Source organism: Aricia agestis, chromosome 9 (assembly GCF_905147365.1).
Source record: "Aricia agestis chromosome 9, ilAriAges1.1, whole genome shotgun sequence".
Lineage (NCBI taxonomy): Eukaryota > Metazoa > Arthropoda > Insecta > Lepidoptera > Lycaenidae > Aricia > Aricia agestis.
Genome location: NC_056414.1, coordinates 9,876,496 through 9,899,305, shown reverse-complemented (window position 1 = coordinate 9,899,305; position 22,810 = coordinate 9,876,496). Strand labels below are relative to the sequence as shown.

The 22,810-nt window shown below is 36.6% G+C and overlaps 1 protein-coding gene across 1 annotated transcript; it reads right to left on the bottom strand.

Annotated features, from left to right (window-relative positions):
* Nucleotides 1-8,770: 8,770 nt before the first annotated feature.
* On the bottom strand, nucleotides 8,771-22,563 carry LOC121730423 (serrate RNA effector molecule homolog). Its single transcript, XM_042119450.1, has 16 exons — nucleotides 22,284-22,563; nucleotides 21,463-21,717; nucleotides 21,190-21,375; nucleotides 20,266-20,332; nucleotides 19,898-20,090; nucleotides 19,734-19,822; nucleotides 19,241-19,382; nucleotides 18,422-18,747; nucleotides 17,986-18,126; nucleotides 17,482-17,685; nucleotides 16,628-16,915; nucleotides 16,302-16,415; nucleotides 15,934-16,077; nucleotides 15,261-15,388; nucleotides 13,581-13,697; nucleotides 8,771-9,097 (listed from the first exon to the last, which is right to left on the bottom strand). Exons 1-16 carry the CDS (start codon nucleotides 22,421-22,423, stop codon nucleotides 9,022-9,024), a joined length of 2,610 nt encoding a protein of 869 aa, XP_041975384.1. The 5' UTR covers nucleotides 22,424-22,563; the 3' UTR covers nucleotides 8,771-9,021.
* Nucleotides 22,564-22,810: the final 247 nt, after the last annotated feature.

Genomic DNA, 22,810 nt, shown 5'->3' with positions numbered 1-22,810 from the left:
CTATTTCTATCCTTATTATTAATAGTGAAGTGAAGGCGAGAGCTGCAAGGGTCGATTTTTTGTTATTGTGTTGTATTGTTTCGAATAGTGTTATTTTCTTATAAGTTACTAGACGCTCCGCGTGACTTCGCCCGCGTAAATTAGATATTTCACACAAATTAGTCCACAAAAAAAGCCTATGATCCTTTACGTGGTCTCCTTCTTATCTGTGCCAAATAACAGAAAAATTGCTCCAGTAGTTCGTGAGATAAGCCATTTCAAATAATTTCTCCCGTTTTTTCCACATTTTCCTCTATTTCTTCGCTCCTATTAGTTTTAGCGCGATAAAATATAGCCTATTGCCTTCCTCGATAAATAGGCTATCTAACACTGAAAGAATTTTTCAAATCGGACCAGTAGTTCTTGAGATTAGCGCGTTCAAATAAGCCCTTTCAAATAATTTCCCCCCGTTTTTTCCACACTTTCCTCTACTTCTTAGCTCCTTTTAGTATTAGCGTGATAAAATATAGCCTATAGCCTTCCTCGATAAATGGGCTATCTAACACTGAAAGAATTTTTCAAATCGGACCAGTACTTCCTGAGATTAGCGCGTTCATATAAGCCCTTTCAAATGATTTCTCCCGTTTTTTTCATACTTTCATCTATTTCTTCGCTCCTATTAGTCTTAGCGTGATAAAATATAGCTTATAGCCTTCCTCGACAAATGGGCTATCTAAGATTGAAATAATTTTTCAAATCGGACCAGTAGTTCCTGAGATTAGCGCGTCCAAATAAGCCCTTTCAAATATTTTTCCCCCGTTTTTTCCACATTTTCCTCTATTTCCTGGCTCTTATTAGTCTTAGCGTGATAAAATATAGCATATAGCCTTCCTCGATAAATCGACTATCTAACACTGAAATAATTTTTCAAATCGGACCAGTAGTTCCTGAGATTAGCGCGTTCAAACAAACAAACAAACTCTTCCGCTTTATAATATTAGTATAGATTATACTTAGGTATTTAATAAATAAATAGTATAGAAGAATAGATAACCTACCGTAGACCGCGCGCGATCTCGGAGGATCGGGATTCGGGGACTTGACCATCCAAAACGACGAACCCTATGACAGACACAAATCAAAACAAAATTAATTATTATCAATTCATTAATCAAACGCTACGAAGTAGAAAAAGGGTGGAATAACCTCATTTTTTTAAGGCGGTTAAAAATAGAAAATTGGCAATGACGTCACACCTGCCTGTTCTGTTAGCTGATTTTGATTTATTTACACTGTGTAAATCATGCGCGTATCATACTACTAAATCAAACCATTGTCATTGGGAAATACGCAGACTATCTTACATATCCGGTTTATCATACCTAAACGTTTATAAGGATAGCTGTGAAGATGTGAACAAAATAATAATAGGTGTTTTGACCATTTATTGTCGCCATGTGTAGTGTGTAGGTACGCATTCTTGTATCATCTTCGTAAATAGTGAACTATGTTAATTATGCCATAAAAATTATGCTATGCCTACCTTTTGATTTAATATAGGTAAACAAAAAATTTAAACTCGACCAAATTGATTTATTTATTGCACGGTGACTTTTAAAGTATATTCTAAGATATATATTATAGTTACTTGGATATATGGACAGACAGACAGTCTGCGAAATCATAGAAACTCTTACGTACCCAAAATGAGGTTCAAATTTAAAATATAAATTAACAACAAATTTAAACAAGCGTTTCCCGACGAAAAATAAAAAGAAAAGCACGAGCCCAAGTGAGTAGGTATTTTTCATCTTCAGGAAACTCATAAGATGTTTGAGTGCAGGGAATTTTGCCGTATCAGAGGAAAAAGAACGTCGAAGAAAGAGGTACTAATCTTCACGTTTACAATTTTATTATGTCTATTAATATAATATTATGTGGATTAAAAGGTTAGCTATGTTATGCATTGGCAAGTGAATAAATTATAAAAATGAAATGATTTTATTTAATGAACGGAACTGTTAACAATCAAGTTTATTAAGTCATTTCTATTTTAATAAATTACATGTGAACTTTAGAAAAATTCTAGACCCTTATTAGCATTTGTGGTCAATTAAAAAGATAATATTTTGATATCATAACACAGGTGCAGGATCTAAACAAACTTGTTTCGATTGCCTCATCGATACCATTTAAGTAAAATGTATGAATGATTACGTAGTTAGTGCATTGTATAGAAATACTAAATATTGAGAGACGAGATAACTGCTGCACTCGGATATATTAGTTAGGTACATTATACATAACATTACTGTAATTAAGGGAAATTTTGATGATCTGTAGAACTCTTCATTAAATTGAAGTTTAATCATCATTAAATGAGTGCCGTAAGACTCATGCAAAGAATGTGACCGCAGCTGTGGATTAAGCTACGAGAATATCTCAACATCACTGACATTAGTTTATCACGAAGGAAACAGTTCCTGAATAGAAATAATATGTACCTACCTACGTATATTTCTGTGATAAAAACTGTCCTGTTTTTCTGGAACTCAAAGTGACAAAATTCTCTGACTCCATACCACAGACATAGATAGATACCGCATCTGTATGTACTTCGCGTGCCATATCGCGTTCCCAAACGACGAGCAATGCTCGTCTTTCGAAAGTCTGTTCTTTAGTCTGCTATCAGAATCGGACGTCAATCGGAATTTCATAAATGCCTAAATGCCTAAAAGTGCCATATTGAGCTGTAGAAATTCAAAGTTAAACATTGGCCAAGATAATGGACACGATTCTTATCAACGGTACGTCACAACTCACAGTAGGTAGGAAAAAAGTGACACGCTCGTTTTCATACAAATGGAGCGACATGCGGTATCTATAGCTTGATCTATGTCTGTGCTCCATGCCAAAACTCGAAGTCGATTAAGCGATAAGGGCATGAAGACGCAACAGACATAGACACTTTTGCATTTACAAAGTTAGTACCTACAGGCTACAGTACATACTACATACCTATGGATTGACATCCAGCTGACCATGTCAGCAACTATGTAGATTCTCACCTTGAGCTTTTCTATGCCTTTAGAAGTTGCGAAGATATTGTTCAATATATGGCATTAAATGATGTTGGCTGGCAATTATGTAATTCATACATATTACAGATACCTATTTACAGACAAATAGGGACAGATAGAAATAGGCAAGGAATTATGATTAACGAGTCATTTATATTTCTAGAGTTTAGAATTTAGATTATAATATTATTATCATACCTACTTTGCGTTTTACTGATTTGATAAGAATAAAGAACGTTTATTTGCAAAAACATGGATAGTGTTAAAGTTGGACTACAGTCTACAATCTAAACTTACATACTTTTGGTTAGCACCTTATCAGTTATCAGTAGAATTTAGAAGTATCTCGATTTCAAGAAGTCGGTAAAAACCGAACATTGTTTCTATGAATCAAGGTTAAGATACTTCGATGAGTATTATTGTGCGTAATATTTATCAATCACTTAATTCATTATTCACTGATTACAAGTTACAAGCCACATGATGGGTTCGTAGTTAGTTTTTGTGGTTGTAATAACTAGAAGACACAATACACAGAAGAAGAGACACCTATTATTCCTGTACCATACCTACTATATTGCTATTGACGTTAGTTACGGTCTGGGGAATTTGATGTCTAGTTTCATCGAAAATATTCGTATGTATTATAAAAAAGTAGTCAAGGGGAAAACTTTTGTTTGTTGCAATATGTATGGATGTCCCATTTTTACTCTGTAAAGGTGCTCCCTCACCGGGAGCATTCGCGTGTACTGTAACATTTAAATAGATTCGACTTTGAGCATTCCATAGCAAGTTGACTTCACTGTCACGTACCATTGATGTTACAAGTTATATCAAGATACTAGCTGTTGTCCGCCACTTCGTCCGCGTGGACTTTAGTTTTTTTAGAATCATAAACAGTTTATTGTGCGGGAACCGTATATTTTCCGGGATAAAAAGTATCCCTTGTCCTTTCCCGAGACTGAAAGTATTGCCATACCAAATTTCATCAAAATAGATTTAATAGTTTAGGCGATAATCATAAAAGTTTATTGTGCGGGAACCGTACATTTTCCGGGACAAAATTAGTCCGTCCTTGTCCTTTTTCGGGTCTCAAAGTATATTTATACCAAATTTCAACAAAATGGGTCCAGCCGTTTACGCGTGATGTCGTGACCATGCGAAATATAACGTACCGCGCAGCTTCGCCCGCGTAAATTAGATATTTCACAGACAAATTAAATTGATCCAGTAGTTCGTAAGATAAGCAATTTCAAATAATTTCCCCCGTTTTTTTCCACATTTTCCTCTATTTCTTCGCTCCTATTAGTCTAAGCGTAATAAAATATAGCCTATAGCATTTCTCGATAAATGGACTATCTAACAATGAAAGAATTTTTTAAATCGGACCAGTAGTTCCTGAGATTAGCGCGTTCAAATAAGCCCTTTCAAATAATTTCCCCCATTTTTTCCACATTTTTCTCTATTTCTTCGCTCTCATTAGTCTTAGCGTGATAAAATATAGCCTATAGCCTTTCCTAAGAAATGGGCTATCTAACACTGAAAGAATTTTTCAAATCGGACCAGTAGTTCCTGAGATAAGCGCGTTCAAACTAACAAACAAACTAACTCTTCCTCTTTATAATATTAAGTATAGATTATACATTGTATCATTACAATTTACAAGGTAATAAAACTATCTAAGTTTTGTAAGGTAAATCGGACAGGAGTCAGGACTCAGGACACACCTAAGGTTGTTTTGGCGCGTGCCTATAATTAGATCTACATTCTAGTCACCATCTTGTAAAGTTGTAAAACTGTAGTCAGATTAGAATACAGCTGTTTTACAAATTACACCGACGCTCTAGTTTCTATAATCTATGTCATTTTACTTTTTTATGTGGTTAAAAATATAATATAAAATATTGCTAGTATCATATTGAGTGGCAGTGTTCTTATTCTTATGGCAGAAGTTTCGCATCAGGACAATGTCATCCACGCGCCAAGCCATGCTTGTAGTTTTGTAGCTCATAATTTTTTACGAACCGACACAATAAAACACGGTCAAGTTCTGGATCATCAAACCTGCTAAATATAACACCTTTTTGTTTGCAGCATACTTACCTAGAAATACCACCTTACCATACGGGGTATATTCCTTACCCGGAATCTTGATATGACAGCTCAATACAGAATGTAGACACTACACCTCCGAAATCACCTTTATGTCAACGACTTAAGAGTCAGTTACAGAAACTCTGATGTAAAATAAGTCAGAACGGAAAGTCTGTATGTAGAAGCGTAGGATGTCGTGAACTCGTGAGACCGCTATCTGCTACTGTGGAACTTCTCATGCGCATATCAAATGTTTGTATAATAATAATTACCTATTATTATTAAAAGCGCTAATTTGTTGGTGAAGGTTACATTAAACTTTTATTTCAGAACGATTATTATCGAAAGAAATGAACAACTACCATTTACCACGGTAACTATTGTCTTATTATAACCTAAGGTTCACTCGGCGTAACTGGGCGGTAGCGGTCATTGACTCCCTGTCAAAAACTTGTCATTTTCTATACAAAGCCGCGATTGACAACATCTGACACCTTATTATCAATCACGCTTTATAAGTATAGAAAATGACAAGTTTTTGACAGGGAGTCAATGACCGCTACCGCCCAGTTACGCCGAGTGAACCTTAACCAATCTCCTTTTAGTGCTCGGGCCTCGGCCATCATATAATAAGCTAGTTTTTAGAGTTCCGTACCCAAAGGGTAAAAACGGAACCCTATTACTAAGACTTCGATGTCTGTCTGTCCGTCTGTCTGTCTCCAGGTTGTATCTCAATTCTCAATTAAGAACCGCTTTAGCTAGATTTCTGAAATTTTCACAGATTGTGTATATGTGTTGCCGCTATAATAACAAATACTAAAAACAAAATAAATATGTAAGGGCTCCCATACAACAAACGTATTTTTTTGCTATTTTTTGCACGATACCAATAATGGCAATAGGTAGGCACTTGAAATATTTACAAAATACTCAATTGCAAATTATACTTTAATAATAAAATTTAAATAAAATAAATAATTGAGGGGGCTCCCGCCTCCCATACAAAAAAAACACATTTTTTACCTATTTTTGCTTTATCATAATGGTACGGAACCCTTCGTGCGCGAGTTCAACTCGCACATGGCCGATTTTATGTTATATTAGTATCGTTTGGAAATTTTAATTCTATTAAAACCATAAGCAAAACAGGCCAGTTACTTGGCAGTCGACCAATTGGTCTAACTAAAACTCGAAAAAGCTATTACTTCTCGACAAGCATACAACAATTCATAATAATAGCTCCCACACCGGTTCCGGTGACGGTGGCCGGTTTCACTGTAACCAGGCCAGCAACGCTGGAGTAATTTTATAGTGCCCAAGTGTGTGCGCAGTACACAAAAGTACTCTATATTCCTTTACTCTCATAACCCAGTGGGACCGAAGACCGACACGACCGGCGAGAGATCAGGCGCAGGACCGACTTTTTACATGCCCATCCGACGCATGGATCATCTTACTTGTCAGACAATCAGGTGATCAGCCTGCATTGTCCTAACCAAACTTGGAAATAACATGTTTCCAACGCGGGAATCGAACCCACGACCTCCGAGTCAAGAGCCGCGCTCTATACCACTAGATCACGGAGGCATAACATTCATAATATTATAGTATTCAATTATTGAGTATGCCATTAAAACATAATATCGATGCACTCAGCAATCTCTTAGCATAGAATAGATTGCCATAGTTCTAGGTATTTCTAAATGGGATCCTGGATAAGAAATATTGCAGTTTTGTCCTTAAACCTGACTATAATTGCATTTTGTTAGCGCTGGATAATGGTGTGTTTAAACTTATCTAATAGTAAATGCGGCAATTTTCATCCATTAATAATAATGATCACTTGACGGAACATAACTTACGACGTTTATTTTAGAGGTCAGGGCCTAAATGGTGTCCGTCTCTTCGCAATAAACTTACATGCTCACCTACTATTATCATAAAACGAGAGAAAAATAAAACATGTATTTATTTATTACTAGATGTCACCTGCAACTCCGTTGTGCCAAATTAGTTTTTCGCGCGGGAACCGTTCATTCTTCCGTGGTAAAGTTTATGTCCTTTCCCGGGACTCAAAGTACCACCATTGACCATACCAAACAGTAGAATCGGTTCCACAGTTCGAGCGTGAAGAGATAACAGACAGACACACTTTCGCGTTTATAATATAAGTGTGGATTATTTAAGCCTATATCTTTTTAAGAGGTACCCACAACTGCATGACCTTTGACATCGACAGAATTTACTTTTGAAGTAGATGTAAAGCAAACATTTTAGAGTAATTAGTTATTAGACCCTCCCTTTATCCAGTGACGGATTAACCCTTAATCAAATTATTAAGCAATTGCCTAGGGCAGGGGTTCCCGAACTTATTTTGTTTACTGCCCACTTTGAGAACAAATGGATAGATGATGAGATAGTATAGGCTGGCCTAGGGCATCACGTCTGAGGGGGCACCAGACAGATTCTAGTTGACATACGGACAGGGGCGCCCACAGGCATGGATTGCTTAGGGCATCAAGTAGACTTAATCCGTCACTGCCCTTATCTGATGTTTAATCATATGAGTAGTATGTATTTCAAAATCTCCAAAGAATAATATACCTAATAAGTTTTCCTCTTTATTTTTAGAACGTAATTCGTCGAAATAAGGCAAGGTTGTTTGTTGGTCACGCATTTTAATTGGAATCATATTTGAACTTCGAAGCACAGCTGAGTCGATCGTGTGTTCCTTGTGAGTATAGTATTCGTTGATCGTGTGTCGTTTGACAGTCGACACAATCCTACAGCATAGTACAACTCGAATAATAATATGTCTTCTTATAGAAAATATCTAAAAATAACTACTTATAGTAGTTTATAGTTATTATTAGATATTATAAAATTACTTAATTAAATCAAATATAATATCTTCAATTGTTTAATAGAATATATTATATTTGATTTAATTGTATTCATAATTAATGATTGATCAATATAGTTATTGTTTTTAATTGAGGTAAATAAGTAGGCATAACAATTTTACTAAATTTTATTTAGTAAAATTGTTTAAATTTTTTTATTAAATTTTATTGCCGCTGAAATATGCCTACGAATGTACCTCAAACTGGCAAATTTTCTATTTCTGGGCTGTACGCTGTTAAGTATACTAGTTACTACCCTGAATTTTGATAATAATTAAGTGTGTCTGTCTGTCTGTAAGTGTGTGAAGTGGACAACTAACATTTTATAACAATATAATATGGGTAATTAGTAATTACTAAATTTTCCCTTATAATTGAGACGCACCTTGTAACTTAACTACTTCATCATGTGGCTAATATACTCGTATCAGGCTATACATACAATTCATATTTTATTTCAAATATTTTTTTACAAACTCCATTTATGCAAAAAACATTTTCAAATTGCTTATTACCCATTTTATACACTTTTGAAGACCAATTATTGTCAATTTGGCTCTTTCTTTCTGTGTAACTGGTTGAACTTTATCCAACTTTAATCTTTTCGCACAAGAGTAGGGACTACAATATCAATCAAAGTTAATAAACGTAGTTTAAAATGACAAAACATTTTAGAGAAAATTATTTACTCTCTTCACCAATTAAGATAATTTAAAAATATCATTTCATTAGGTAATACATACACACTATTCTAAATATTCGAATACAACTGCCAAGTTTATTAAATATTACATACTAGTCTTACTACTTGTAAAAAGGCAGGTACTGATTACTTTTTAAAGGTAGACCCAGGTGATAAGATCCTCCGCGTACTCAACGGATGCATACTAATTACTATCGTATTAATGTGTCTAAGAGCACCTTTCACACCAGCAACCAGCTAATACATGATGGTAATTGAAGCATTAGGCGAACTCATCGGGCTCTCTCGGCGCGTCGAGGTCGCGGTAGTTAACGATGGGACGGAAGTCCGCGCCGCCCCTTTAACAATAATTACTTTGTGAGTAGTGGCCCAGAGGAATATAATAGAATACTTGAACCCTCCCCTTATTTAAGAAAAGGAAAGTTCAGGTATTAAAAGTCTTCAGGGCAGCAGTTTCTAGAACGTTAGGCGCATTACAAAGGGGAGAGGGGCGCTGAACATTGTGTTACGTTTTTTTAAAACAACTGCGTAATGAAATTAGGCCCAATTTTTACGTAACGCTTTAAAGAGGGTACAAAAAATTTTACGTTACGTTACATATTACAGGAGACATAAAATTGCGTTACATAATACTTGCACGCTCACTTGTCTACCTTCAGCCAAATATGTTCGACTAAATCTTCGTTAACCGATAAATCGGCTTTGGCGCCGGATTTGGACAAATTTGACGGTTGGACACCAGTGACCTGTTAGTTTGTGCAACACACACAACAACAAACAATATACATAGCAAAATTACACACTCTCGCGTTTCATTTCAGTCTCACATTTACAATAATTTATCTTAAGCTCTACTCACACATAGGAAATCTTAGCTTCCCGGCAGGAATGGGAAAGGAATAAAAAAACATGAGTTACTATCGGACAGTTTATTATATTAATAACATTTCATTCGTACATTTAATTTAAGAAGACATAGAATTTATACGTACACTTAAATGCTATTAATGTAACATGAAGGCAGTGAGAGAACACAGTGAGTCACAGTTCGTAATTCGAGTCTACTAGAATATGTCACCGCTGTCCGGGAAGTCAAGATCGTTGTAAGCAATAATAGGCCGGGAGCGATCCACGGTTTCCCTGCAAATTATTATTACCTTCAACTTGGGTACATACAGTTACAAGCTACACAGGAGGTTACAACAAGTTGGTACGGTCCATAGTGAATTTTAGGAGAGTGGCTTCAACGAAATGTCAAAAATGACGAAGAATACGAAGGGAAAACGCTCTTCATGACGATAAGACTATAGTTTATAAGTACCAATTTGTCTACTAATCGTAAGCAATTTAAACCGCGCAAAAATGATCATCAGTGGGGAATGTTATTATTCGAATATATTCGAATATTTCTTTAAAAATATTCAAAATAATCATGAGTATTTCAAAAATAAGTAAAAAAGCAAATATTCGCTTTAGACTTTTTCGGCTGTTCTTCATTTTTGGACCGAACAAATATTTTTGTAACGCCCTGTATATTGCTCATAGCATATTAGTAGGTGTGTATTTAGCGAGAAATCACAAACACGAGCGTTAAGGTCATGCAACACAATAGCCGTGGGCGGACACTGACGAGCAGGCGAGGAAGTATTCATAAATACGGATATAAGGTAATAAAAAATGCATAAAAATAATAACATATCTACTAAACAACAAATAATTATAATTAAGATTATTTTTCATATTACTTAAACACAATTTTATATACATAAGTTAACACATAATGTTTATTCCGTGTCAAAACATTGCAGAATATAACCTCCTAGAGGTTAACAACTTTAGACAACGACTTTCCTACTAATAAATGAAATATAAATTTAAAAAAAATCATACAAAAGTGCCGTAGCACTGAGGCGCTTTAATATTAAGGCGTAGTTTTTTTGGCGTAGCTTTCGCCATAGAAAAGGAAGTAATATTGAGGACTTATTATTTCCTTAAAAACATGCAATTAAGATCTAGAAAGATTATTGCACATTAAAAAAACTTAATATTATTATAGCTCACATCCTGTTTGCAATTATAAATAGATAAAAAACATCTCTGACATTCGCATCGGGAGATTTATTGACTTGGAATAACATTATCGTCTTGCATTATATTATATCGAATGCAAGACATACTACATTATAGATTTTGCGTTCTAAGATGATATGGGTGACAGTTTTCATGTTCCTTGCTACGGGTTTTTTTTAAAAGAAAACAAAAAAAAACAAAATGTAATAAATTATATTCCATCTACAAAAACAAATGTTTACTATAATTGTAAATGAATAAAAATGAAAAGATGCTAAATGCTAACTTATTAATAAAAATTATAAATATTAACTGTGAAATAGGAGTATAAAATTATTGTTACGAAAACATTTGAAAAATGTCATATGCATGAAGCGGAACTTATGTCAATAGAGATTGACTCTGTTGAATCGAAATCAAATCGATAAAAAAGGGTGGCCATCTTAAGGATGTATATAAGGTCAAATTGCGTACTACATCCAATTAAATTATGAAAGTATATGTAAAAAATTGGACACCCAGACACTTATTATTCATTATAATGATTTTTTATAATATATTTTAAAGAACTATTCGATATTTAATTATTATTGAAAAAAATTTGTTGTAATTTCACTACCGCAAATGGCGGCCAAGAAAACTCGGCAAAGTTGTAAATGAAGGTGGCGAAAAAAGGAGCTAACGCTGCCACATACAAAAACGACATATTTGACAGTTCTTCTTTACCAGCAGCGCCCCCGCCCAAGTTCATATAGTCTTGTCGCACCCTTCGAAGGATAATTTTCATAAATTTCAATTTGAAATATTTCCCCAGAATTACCGGTGAACCCACTTTTTTTGGGCTTAAAAAATCTCAAATCGTACAAAGAAATTGATAAGCAGTTTTTTAGATGTTTATCTTTGATACAAAGTTACCAATTCTGACGAATTCTCAAAAATTGTAACACTTCCGGCAAACATTACGTATGATAAATGGAAATTTTAAAATGAATTATTTCACGTAACTTGTCGGTAAGGTATTGATTTTTTGGTATCAATCGATGCAGGATGTTATATTCTACTATATATTTCGAATTTAGGTCAGAATCTTTGAATTTATAAATGTTATATACATCCTTAAATCGCCGGCACCACTGAAATGTCAGTACGAAATCGATAACTTCGATTGCAATTCCTTTACGAAGTGATTCGATATTTTTAAACTATCGATTAATTTTTGTTAGGTAACTTCCCTACTATTGTCAATTATAATTTATAATGTGTCACGCATATCATCATAAAACGCACAAACTATAATATAATTTTATTTACGTCGAATTTTTTTTAAATATTAAAAATAAGGCGTATTTTTTAATAAACGTAAGTTAGTTGATTTTACAACATATTTATGTAATTAAAGGCGGGCAAAGTATAACATAAGTAATAGATAGACACGATCTACTCACGATTATTATCATTACCACCATCACCAATATTATAAAAAAATACAACTAAAAGTTTCTACAGAAATTATAAAGCTTCTAATTTTTTAATGATGCCATTTACATAATAAATCGGAATTAAGTTTATTCACTTCCTTTACACGTTTGTCTAATATACTCTGATTTGTAATGTCAACCCAATGATCCTTGAATAAAATTCTGTGTCTACTAGAGTATATTCCTAAATGATTAACATAGTAAAGGGAAAGAGAGGAATAGGGGTGTAGAAAGTAAACGAAATATAATACAATTTTTTTTTGAGAGTTTATATGTAGAATTACCGAAAATGACAATAATTTTACTTATTAATTTTATAATAGGTTTAGTTTATTAAATAAAAAGTAAATATTTCATCCGTAATATCACGTGATCGCAAACAGCCATCACAGAGTGTGACGTCACGATCTCCAAAACATTGCGTGCCATTTCGATGTCAGATTACAAAGATTTTTGTTGTTTGGAGTACCGTGACGTCATGGCGACGCCATGATGAACTTTAGCGTTTTGGCGGGGAAATTTTAAAACGAAATTGAATAAGTGATTTTTTAATTTAAATAAGAGTGTATTTATTTTTATACTTATATATTTTCAAATGTACATCTGTACAATAAATATATTTCCTAAAAATAGTCTACACCCCTATTATTATCATAAACTGACTTACCGAGACTGAAATTATAAATCAGAATATACTGTGGCGCATGCGAAGTGTACTTTATTTCGTTACCATTCAGTTTGATCTAATGCTTGATTTCAAATTTTGATTTACAAAATTTGAAATCGAGCATGTGAGGGCACATTGCCCTTGCTTTATTTCTCGGTTAATATGCCTTTATATTGGCAGCATTATAGCCGTGTGATGTTTACATTTAGATCATAATATCAGATTTACACTCTGTCGCAAAGCGAGGTACGAGACGGGAGTTGCGTTTCTACCAGAGCCAAGCTTAGCTGAGTTGCGATAAATGTGTTTTGTGAGAATCAATAGACCTCGACGTCGACCTCGGTCAGCGCCGCGATTATATCAGATCCTAGAAACACATTCCTCGTAACGCTGCTCAGAACAGCTCCAGAGGAAGAGCAGTCTAAGGCGGTTCCTAGACGATCAATTTTATTGCCCAATATTACGAATTGTGCAATATTATTGACGGTTTCTAGGTTGATATTGAACACTAATCAAGTCAAATAAACTGTTTAATAAAATTGACAATACAATCATTGATCGCCTAGGGGCCGGCTAAGAATCGAAACGCAGTATAAGTGCATTTACCTGGGCCTGGTGAAGCGCGGGTGTCGCGGCGCGTACGGCGCGGGCGGGGCCCAGCCGCCCCACGCCCCCCACGCGCGCGCCGCCGCCGCAGCGCCGCCGCCTCCGCCACCAGCATACCTGGGTAGTTCATACAAGTCGTACTATAGGTATGGTTTCTACAGCCGCACTTAGGGCTCCCACACATAACTGCGAATTCTTTTTTTTTTTATGAAATAAGGGGGCAAACGAGCAAACGGGTAACCTGATGGAAAGCAACTTCCGTCGCCCATGGACACTCGCAGCATCAGAAGAGCTGCAGGTGCGTTGCCGGCCTTTTAAGAGGGAATAGAGTAATAGGGGAGGGTAGGGATGGGAAGGGAATAGGGGAGGGTAAGGAAGGGAATAGGGTAGGGGATTGGGCCGCCGGTAAACTCACTCACTCGGCGAAACACAGCGCTAGCGCTGTTTCACGCCGGTTTTCTGTGAGAACGTGGTATTTCTCCGGTCGAGTCGGCCCATTCGTGCCGAAGCATGGCTCTCCCACGTATAAGTTAATTCGCTCGCAATGTCATTTTTACTATGGGTTTTGTCGCAGATATTTGCGATGCGATGCGAATTCGCACTTTTGTGTGAGAGCCCTTAGAGAGTTTTAATGCTTACTTAGATTTGAATTGATGAAGTTGATATATCCATATATTTTCTGTCAAATATTCACATTAAAGTTAAGTAGTACTGGTAGTAATAATTTAAATGTTTCTGAGTAGGGTTTCAAAGTATAGTACTTTGTCATAAACAAGCTAACTCAGATGGATCGCCGGATTACCAAGGTCAGTGCGGTGTTGAAATATTTTTCTTTGTATTTTAGCGCTCAGTGATTTTCAAGTTTTTGACGTATCAGATAATATCTTTGAGTCCCCAGTACACTCGAAGTCTTTTTACGAAAACATCACGTACTACCATTTTAAAGAGAGAATTTGCTGCGATTCAAGAAGTGACATGATTTCGCTAGGTAAATCACTTCCAAACGATCCCAGTAACAGCAATTATTTTCTTTTTCTGCTATAAAAATATAGTCAACAGACTGGACAAAGGCTTTATGCTATATATGTAATTGACTTGAAATGTATGTGATACATTATCTAATATATATAATTCTCGTGTCACAGTGTTTGTGCGCGAATTTCTCCAAAACCGCTCAATCGATTTTAATGTTACATTCGTTAGGCCTGAGAATAGGTTTTTATCTACTTTTTATATTGATACTAGAAATTATTTATATGGCAAAACAACGTTTGCCGGGTCATCTAGTATTATTATAATAATAAATAATGATGACTCCCACACCGGTTTCGGTGACGGTGGCCGGTTTAATTGAAACCAGGGCAGTTACGCAGGAGTAATTTTATAGTGCCCAAGTGTGTGCGCAATACACGAGAGCACTCTCTATTCCTTTTAATCTCATAACCCAGTAGGACGGAAAACCGACACAACTGGCGAGAGGTCAGTCGCAGGACCGACGTTTTATATGCCCATCCGACGCATGGATTATCTTACTTGTCACACAATCAGGTGATCAGCCTGCTGCCAAATTTGAAAATAACATGTTTCCAACGCGGGAATCGAACCCACGACCTCCGAGTCAAGAGCCATGCTCTGAACCACTGGACCACGGAGGCGTCAGTATTATTATAATATACGTACGGTGGCGGGTGCGGGTGGTGCGGGGGCGCGGCGGGGGCGGGCCGTGCGGGCGGCTCGGGCTGCTGCGGCCGCCGCACGTCACGCACGTACGCGTTGAAGTACGCCACCTCACGACGCACCTCATCCACCTGTTAAAATGCTCATTTGAGTACTTGCCGACTCTTTTTGGTACATTGGATGTGGTAATAAAAAAGTTTATATTATATAGATATATAGTTTATATAATATATTTTTTATTATATAAAATATATTTTTTATACGTGGGAGAGCCATGCTTCGGCACGAATGGGCCGGCTCGACCGGATAAATACCACGTTCTCACAGAAAACCGGCGTGAAACAGCGCTTGCGCTGTGTTTCGCCGAGTGAGTGAGTTTACCGGAGGCCCAATCCCCTACCCTATTCCCTTTCCTACCCTCCCCTATTCCCTTCCCTTCCCTACCCTCCCCTATTACCCTATTCCCTCTTAAAAGGCCGGCAACGCACATGCAGCTCTTCTGATGCTGCGAGTGTCCATGGGCGATGGAAGTTGCTTTCCATCAGGTGACCCGTTTGCTCGTTTGCCCCCTTATTTCATAAAATAAAAAATAAAAAATACACTGCTATAACTATTGCTGCTGATGCCTGCCTAAATACACTGAATAAAAAAAATATGAAGATTTATATTTGCTTACCTTCTCAGCGTGTTTGTTGAATATGTGTTTTCTGATGTAGTCAGGGCCCTTAAATTTCTTCCCGCTGAGTGGACACAACCATTTATCTTTCGATAACTCTTGTGTATTTGCTTGTATGAATTTTTCTACTTCCGCATCAGGATCCTATAATAATAGAAGAGGAAACATGAAAGGAAATGACTAGACAATAGACACGGGTTTGTTGTGTTTTTATAATTGTGTTTAAATTTTGTTAGTAAACATATATTTTGGTCTTACCACAAAAGATCTAATCTATTGAACAGTTGTTTTGAGACCATTATGTACTGATTTTTTTTCTAATCAACCGTTCAATAGGTGTTTAAAATGTAATACATAATAAAGTTTACCTTGATGCCAAGCTTCTGTAGTTCTTCATCAGACAGTGGTTTAACGTCTTGCAGAAAAGCTGACATTTTGCCTTCAAATGTTTTGATGTAATCCTGGATCTCTTGTTGCGTAGGCTGCGAAATGTAAAGGAAGGGTAGGAAGTAGGGTAGAAATAAAAACAATGCAATGAAAACTTATAATATGTTTGTTTAGATATTATACAAGTCTCCATAAAAACATTTGCATTTAAGTTAGACAGAAAGGTAACGCATAATATTATGTGACATGTAATGGACTTAGGAGAACTTACTTTAAATAATTTCAAATAAATACATAATGTAAGTACCTTATTAGCTGGAGGGCCAGACCGGGCGTGCATGATACCACAACGATTGGGCATTTCGTCCTCATAGGGGTACTCGCAGTGGTTGTAATAGTCCACAGAGTGAACAATACGTAGATACAACACTAGGCGGTCTAGAACTCGTATAAGATCTGGGTCCGGTTGCTCCTGAGCTGCGGATTCCGACGAGGCCTCTAGACCTAGTAACTCCTCCTCTTCCGTGGAAGCTTCCTCGATCAGATGATCCGTAATTTTGTGGAGTACCGGATTCTTGGAATTCAGAGTGAAGTTCTGTGAAAACGCGTAGACACTATTATTAGAGCCTGTCCAGATGAGGCGTTTTACGCGCGTACCCGAGATACTAGAAATACATATATCGCGTCTAGATGCCTACGCACGTTTTCTTACTCGCACGTAAAACGCTTGCAATGAGCGGGACTCTCGACTCGCCCGTAAAACGTGCGAGCGACGCGCGAGTCGAGATACTTGGGAGCCATTGCAACACAGACTAAAACACAAAATAAAATAAAAAGAGACCATGTTTGTAGCATAAAAGCGCGCGTAAAACGCGGTAATCTGAATGCAATAGAAATTGAAACGCGCGTATACACTTCGCGCGTAAAACGCCTTATCATGACAGTCACTTAAAATCGTAAAACAATGTTTTTTAAACAATGTTAATGGCATAAAGCTTCACTTGACAAAAAATAACACATATTTCATCAGTCTTAATTTTAAATGAGTTTTTTTTACTATAATATCAGTATTCTGAAAGGCTCTGAAATTACAAATATACTATATACTCTATAGGCTATATACTCTATAGTCTATAGTATCACTTTGGCTGTCCTCAGTACCTGCACATTGGTGTTATCAGTATCAGCCGGCGCGGAGTCCTCGTCATTCCACAGTTTAGTGCGGGTGTCGAGAAGGTGCGCTAGTCGCGCCGCCAGCCGCGCGTCCGCCCGCAGCACCGCGCGCTCGAGCGTCACGCCCGACACAGCGCGAACGCGCCGCTGTAGGTCGCGGTTCACTATCGCGCCAAGTTCGCACTCGCGCAACTGTAGACGGTGCATTAATCAATAAATTAATGTTGCCCGCAACTGATTGAGTGAGATAATATCAATCATAATACATATAATATATATTTTATGATATTATTACATATTACTTTAATTAATATTATAGTTAATAGTACAGACTGTTCTTAAAGAACTTTGGCCCACCAATTCTGAAAAGTGCTGCAGCATTAAGTATAATACGAGTATGTTAATTTAGTAACTGTTGTCTAGTTTGTAAAAATCACAGCAATAACAGCATTTTTTTTAGTAATTGAAAGATCGTCAGGAAATCGTCATTACCCGTATATTGTTAAGGTTCCAGCAAATATCCTTGATGTTGACCTCTCGGCGGAAGGTGACCCAGCCGCGGCGGAACCAGCGCCGCTCGGGCAGCGGGTCCGCCAGCGCCACGCGCAAGAAACCGCCGTACCGCTTGCACATCTGTGATCAGTTTTTTTTTTAAATATTAGGACAAATGTGCAGTTACTTGTTGGTAAGTGAAGAACGCTAAAGAGATACTATGAATGTTGCCGCTTTTCAAGTATATTTTTAATGCTTTTACGAGGCTAATCTGTCTTTTTTGCCGAAAAAATTACTTACAGAAATTCTGTCACTTTGTAAATGGGACTATCCTTTTTTAAAGGGATCAAAAATATGATAAAAATTATGAACGTCTTTTCCAAGAGATATTTGCGCCAGAAAAGACGTGACTCAGAAAATAAAAAACAGAACTCACCGCTTCTACTTCAGCCTTTGTGATGGTCGGCGCCAAGTTCCTCAGGAATATAGAAGTAGTCTTGTGTAGCGCACGCTGCTCCTTCTTCTCGGGGTTGTCAGTGCCATTTTCTACTTTGCCGTCGACGTCATCAGTTTCCTTAACTTTTTCCGTCACCTTTTCCACGCTTGGGGACTTGGACCGGTCCTTCTGTTGGGGGGACTTGTCGGGCGTTTTCGACTTGGACTTGGATTTGGACCGGCGGCGCGTGTTGGACTCCCCCTCGTCCTCTGAGCTGGATGATGACGAGCTTGATGATGAGGAGCTGGATGAGGAACCTGGCGGCGCTGTTGATAGAAAAGACGGTAAGTAATTAGAAATTGGTGACATTAAATTGAGTTTGTTTCGTAGATTCTTCTTTACGAGTTATGTCCGATAAATACAATACTGTGATAATCAAACTTGATACAAAGTTTAGGATTTGCGGGATTTACAACACTAAAACTATATGTTTGCACTTGTACCACAGAGTTGAAAGCCTAATGTCAAGCCAATAATTATATGAACGTATAAAGCGATTCGGTACTCAAGACGTGATAAATTTTCAACTCTGATGTTTAAGCACGGTTGTAATTTCAGAATCCTGGAGGTCTACTACGAAACCGTTTTGAGACACAAACAACCGAACAAGAATGCCGCGTCCTACTCTAACAACGTCATTTCACGTTTGTTAGATTAGAACGCGGCATTCTCGTTCGAACTTTTGAGTTTTAAAACTGTTTTGTTGTAAAGCCTCTGACACATATTATTATAGTTCTAGCAGTAACAAACATTACTTACGCGGTTCTTTCTCGGGCGCTTCTGTCTCGGGCTCGGTGCCGGGCGCGGAGTTGAATCGCGAGAACAGCTTGGCCTGCTCCTGCAGCTGACGCAGGTGCGGGTCGATCTCCATCGTCAGCGGCACTTTCGGAGCGTCCTTGTCCTGACACAAGGAAGAAATACTAAATAGTAAATAAGAGCTACAGTGAAAACCTTAATAGGCCTAACAAACGTAGCGATACACAGCACGGCCAAAAATAATATGTTTTGTACAAAATTGTATGAGATAAATCGCTGCGAAAATACACGACCCGGCGTTTCTGCAATATGGGATGGAGTGTCGCGACTCGCGTTACACCTTTAGAGTTATGTTGATTTGGATATAAATGCGGACTACCTTTGCAATAGATAGTATACAGACCTCATACATCTTTTGTAAAGTGTTTAAGTAGTGAGCAAACGCCACATGAGACGGAAGATTAGAAACTAATAAGACTATAACCGCTCTGACTACCTTATCTTTTTTCTCAGCATCTTCTTTTTCTTCTTTAACTTTAACAGCGTCTACATCAATGACGACTGCCTTTTCTGGTTCAGCTTTGTCTAAAAAATACACAGCAATGTTATGTTACGCCTAGTATGGTATTAAAAACTTAAAATAGACTGCAAGAAATTTACCTTGTTTGTCATTGCTGGTGATGTCAACCTGAATTGGTTCATCGAGTATTTTCAAATCCTCTTCTGTACCACCCTCTAGTTTGATTACGACCGTGTCTAAGAGACGAATTAACTTCTCTGACTTGTCAACATCTACTGTCACTTTATCCAGCTCACCGTCATCTAGCAGCTCCAAGAAGACATTCAGACGATTCTAGATGAAGCAAAAATTAATGTCACAGCAACTAAGCAAAAATGTTCCCATCAATCTTTAAAAAGAGATGCTCAATTTGAAGAGCAATTATCTTTATCAGAAATCATTCTAGAAAACATCTATCAAACTTTTTTAATAGGTACCTTCCATTAAAGATTGCGAAAATTTTTAATACCTTCAATGCAGCAAGCTGCTCCTCTTTACGTTTAACAGATTCTTCTGGATGATACTTGATCTTGAACCTTGGATGAAAAAATAATTGCATGATAATATTTTATGAGCAAAATAAAATAGGTAGCAAAAGAAAATAATATCTATTGTCCTGTCAGTAGTTTAATGACAAATAAGTATACAAAATTATCTTGATCAGTTAAATTTTTTTTATTTGTAAAAGATACATTTATAACACTTTCATTTTAAATTGTGTTATCAGTGAAGTGGTGGTGCAAAGACATTTTTTTTTTCAATTAAACAAAAGCATAGGTTGCAACCTGTGTCAATACAAACCTGGAGCTATATCATAAGTCAGGACATAACAGAACTAAAATTAATACTTAAAAATACTTCATAATCTCACCTGTTCCACAGATGTGGAATTTTTATACCCTACCCCTAACAATAACGAAACCTGTAGCATTGCGCGCTACAGGTCAACGCGAAATTATCTAGCTACACACGGCATTAAACATTTGCATAATATTTGAATATTATTTTCATTTTGTAGACCGGTGAATCCACGCGTTTACGCTGTAGACTGTAGGGAAAAAAGTTTCAGTTAAAATTTGCGTACTTAAAAGATTCTAAGCATAACTGCATAATATATAAATATATATATTATGCAGTTGTATGATAAAATTATCAGCAATTTAGATTACTTATCATTACTTCATAAAAACTGAAAGTTATGACATAGAATCTTTTAATTTATAGCAAACACATCATCCAGGATTTCTTGCTATTTAAACTTAAAGTTTTTTATTTTGGATCTAGTGCCATTTTTATTTAATTATTAAAATTTAATCTACAGATTAGGACCATCTAGTCTAGCAAGAGACTTGGGAAAACTTTTTAAATCTTATGATAATTCAGTTATGCTTACCATTCCTCATCTTTATGGGCAACAAAAAATTCATTAAGCTGTTGTCTTCTGAACTCTAGCTTGTATTCATTGTATTTTGTTATTGCATCATCAACTGTGATGGAGTCATCTTGGGCTGCTAAAAAGGCCTTAAAAGTCATCATACTTGGCGGCCCATCTGTAGGTCCCATTGGTAGAACAGCATCCCTAAATTACGAAAATATATATTATGTAGAGAACAACCTTATAAAAAGTTTGCAAAACTACAATATAAAAAATAGATGAGAAACAAACCTTGCTGGCACGGGGGGCATAGGTTGGCCATATCCCTGGTGTGCAGGATGTGGTCCAAAATGATCATGAGCCCACCCATATGATCCATAGGAGTCATGAAGGAGACCTCCGTATCTTCTGTCATCGCCAGGCCAGTCTGGCATACGGACTCTCTTACTCGGGGGTCCTTCCCCTCTCACAGGAGAGTAACCTCGGCTTGCACTGGCCCCTCCACGATAATCCCTGTAGTCGGGAGCAGAGCGGCCTCCACGTGACCTATATAAAAGTATTTGTTAAATATTTTCTGGATAATATTTTACATGTAAAAGTTTTACTGAATATATTATAATTCAAACTACCAGTAACTAATAATACCGAGTATTTTAATAATCTAAAATAAATAATTAAGACCAATTGACCAGATGAGCCTATGTCCTAATTATAAGATGTCAAGACATTCAGCTTTTAAATATACCAAATACTAAATACATACCATTGTAAGAAGATATTTAATAAAATGTAGAGACTACATAAAATTGTCTAATGTTTTCTTAGAAATATGGATGACTTTAAGTAACAAGTTAATTGCTTATCAACTGTAAAGGTTAATATTGAAAGCCTTTGCCATGTAAGCAATCACTTATTGATAGAAGACGATAACATCTTATCTACATATGAGTTGGCCTTTTAAAATTACCTCGAAACAATTGCAAATGATCGTTTGGATTTAGGAGCATTAGGACGTTTGGAAGGTTCGAGATTGCGAGGATGGTTTCTGAAAGGGTTAGGATCATTAAAGTATAAATTTATTATTTAAGGGAATTTATAAAAATAGTACATACCTTTCTGACCATTCTTCTCTGCCACGACTCCTTTCTTCTCTTCGATCGCTGCTTCTGTAGCTACTGCCTTCTGCAGCACCTCTTTCGCCGCGAAACTTGTCGCGTCGTTTGCGATCGTATTCATCATCGCTATCAGCCATTTTATAATACAGTTATATAAAAAGTTCAAAGTTGTATTAGGTCACGAGACAGTTGTTTATCGTATTCACACGTAAACTAGTGAAGTTTGTTAGAAAACGACTAAATTCTAAAATTTATTGAAAATCCTCGGCATCATCAATTTCCACTTTTACTATGACTTTGACATTTCTAAATATCTTCTCCTACTTCTTTTTTTTTCATAATATGGCGCTCCGCTTTTTAACCATGGCCAGTGTCAAGTAAAATATGGCGGGAAAAAAAATGTGAAAAGTTTACAAAATTTTAAGTCGTTTTTCCAGATGATCGCCTAGTAAAAGTCTAAAAAAGTAGTCAGTAAAGTCAACGAGTCACATCAGTTGTTTTAGTAAAGTGGTAGACGGTAGAAC

Excerpts from the sequence above, each read along its gene's own strand:
- LOC121730423 (XM_042119450.1), bottom strand. The coding sequence starts at position 22,423 with ATGGCTGATAGCGATGATGAATACGATCGCAAACGACGCGACAAGTTT. Across the intron at positions 21,718-22,283 it reads AGAGAAGAATGGTCAGAAAG|GTCACGTGGAGGCCGCTCTG; the intron begins GTATGTACTATT and ends ACTTTTATATAG. Across the intron at positions 9,098-13,580 it reads CCGCGCTTCACCAGGCCCAG|GGGCGGCGCGGACTTCCGTC; the intron begins GTAAATGCACTT and ends TTATTGTTAAAG.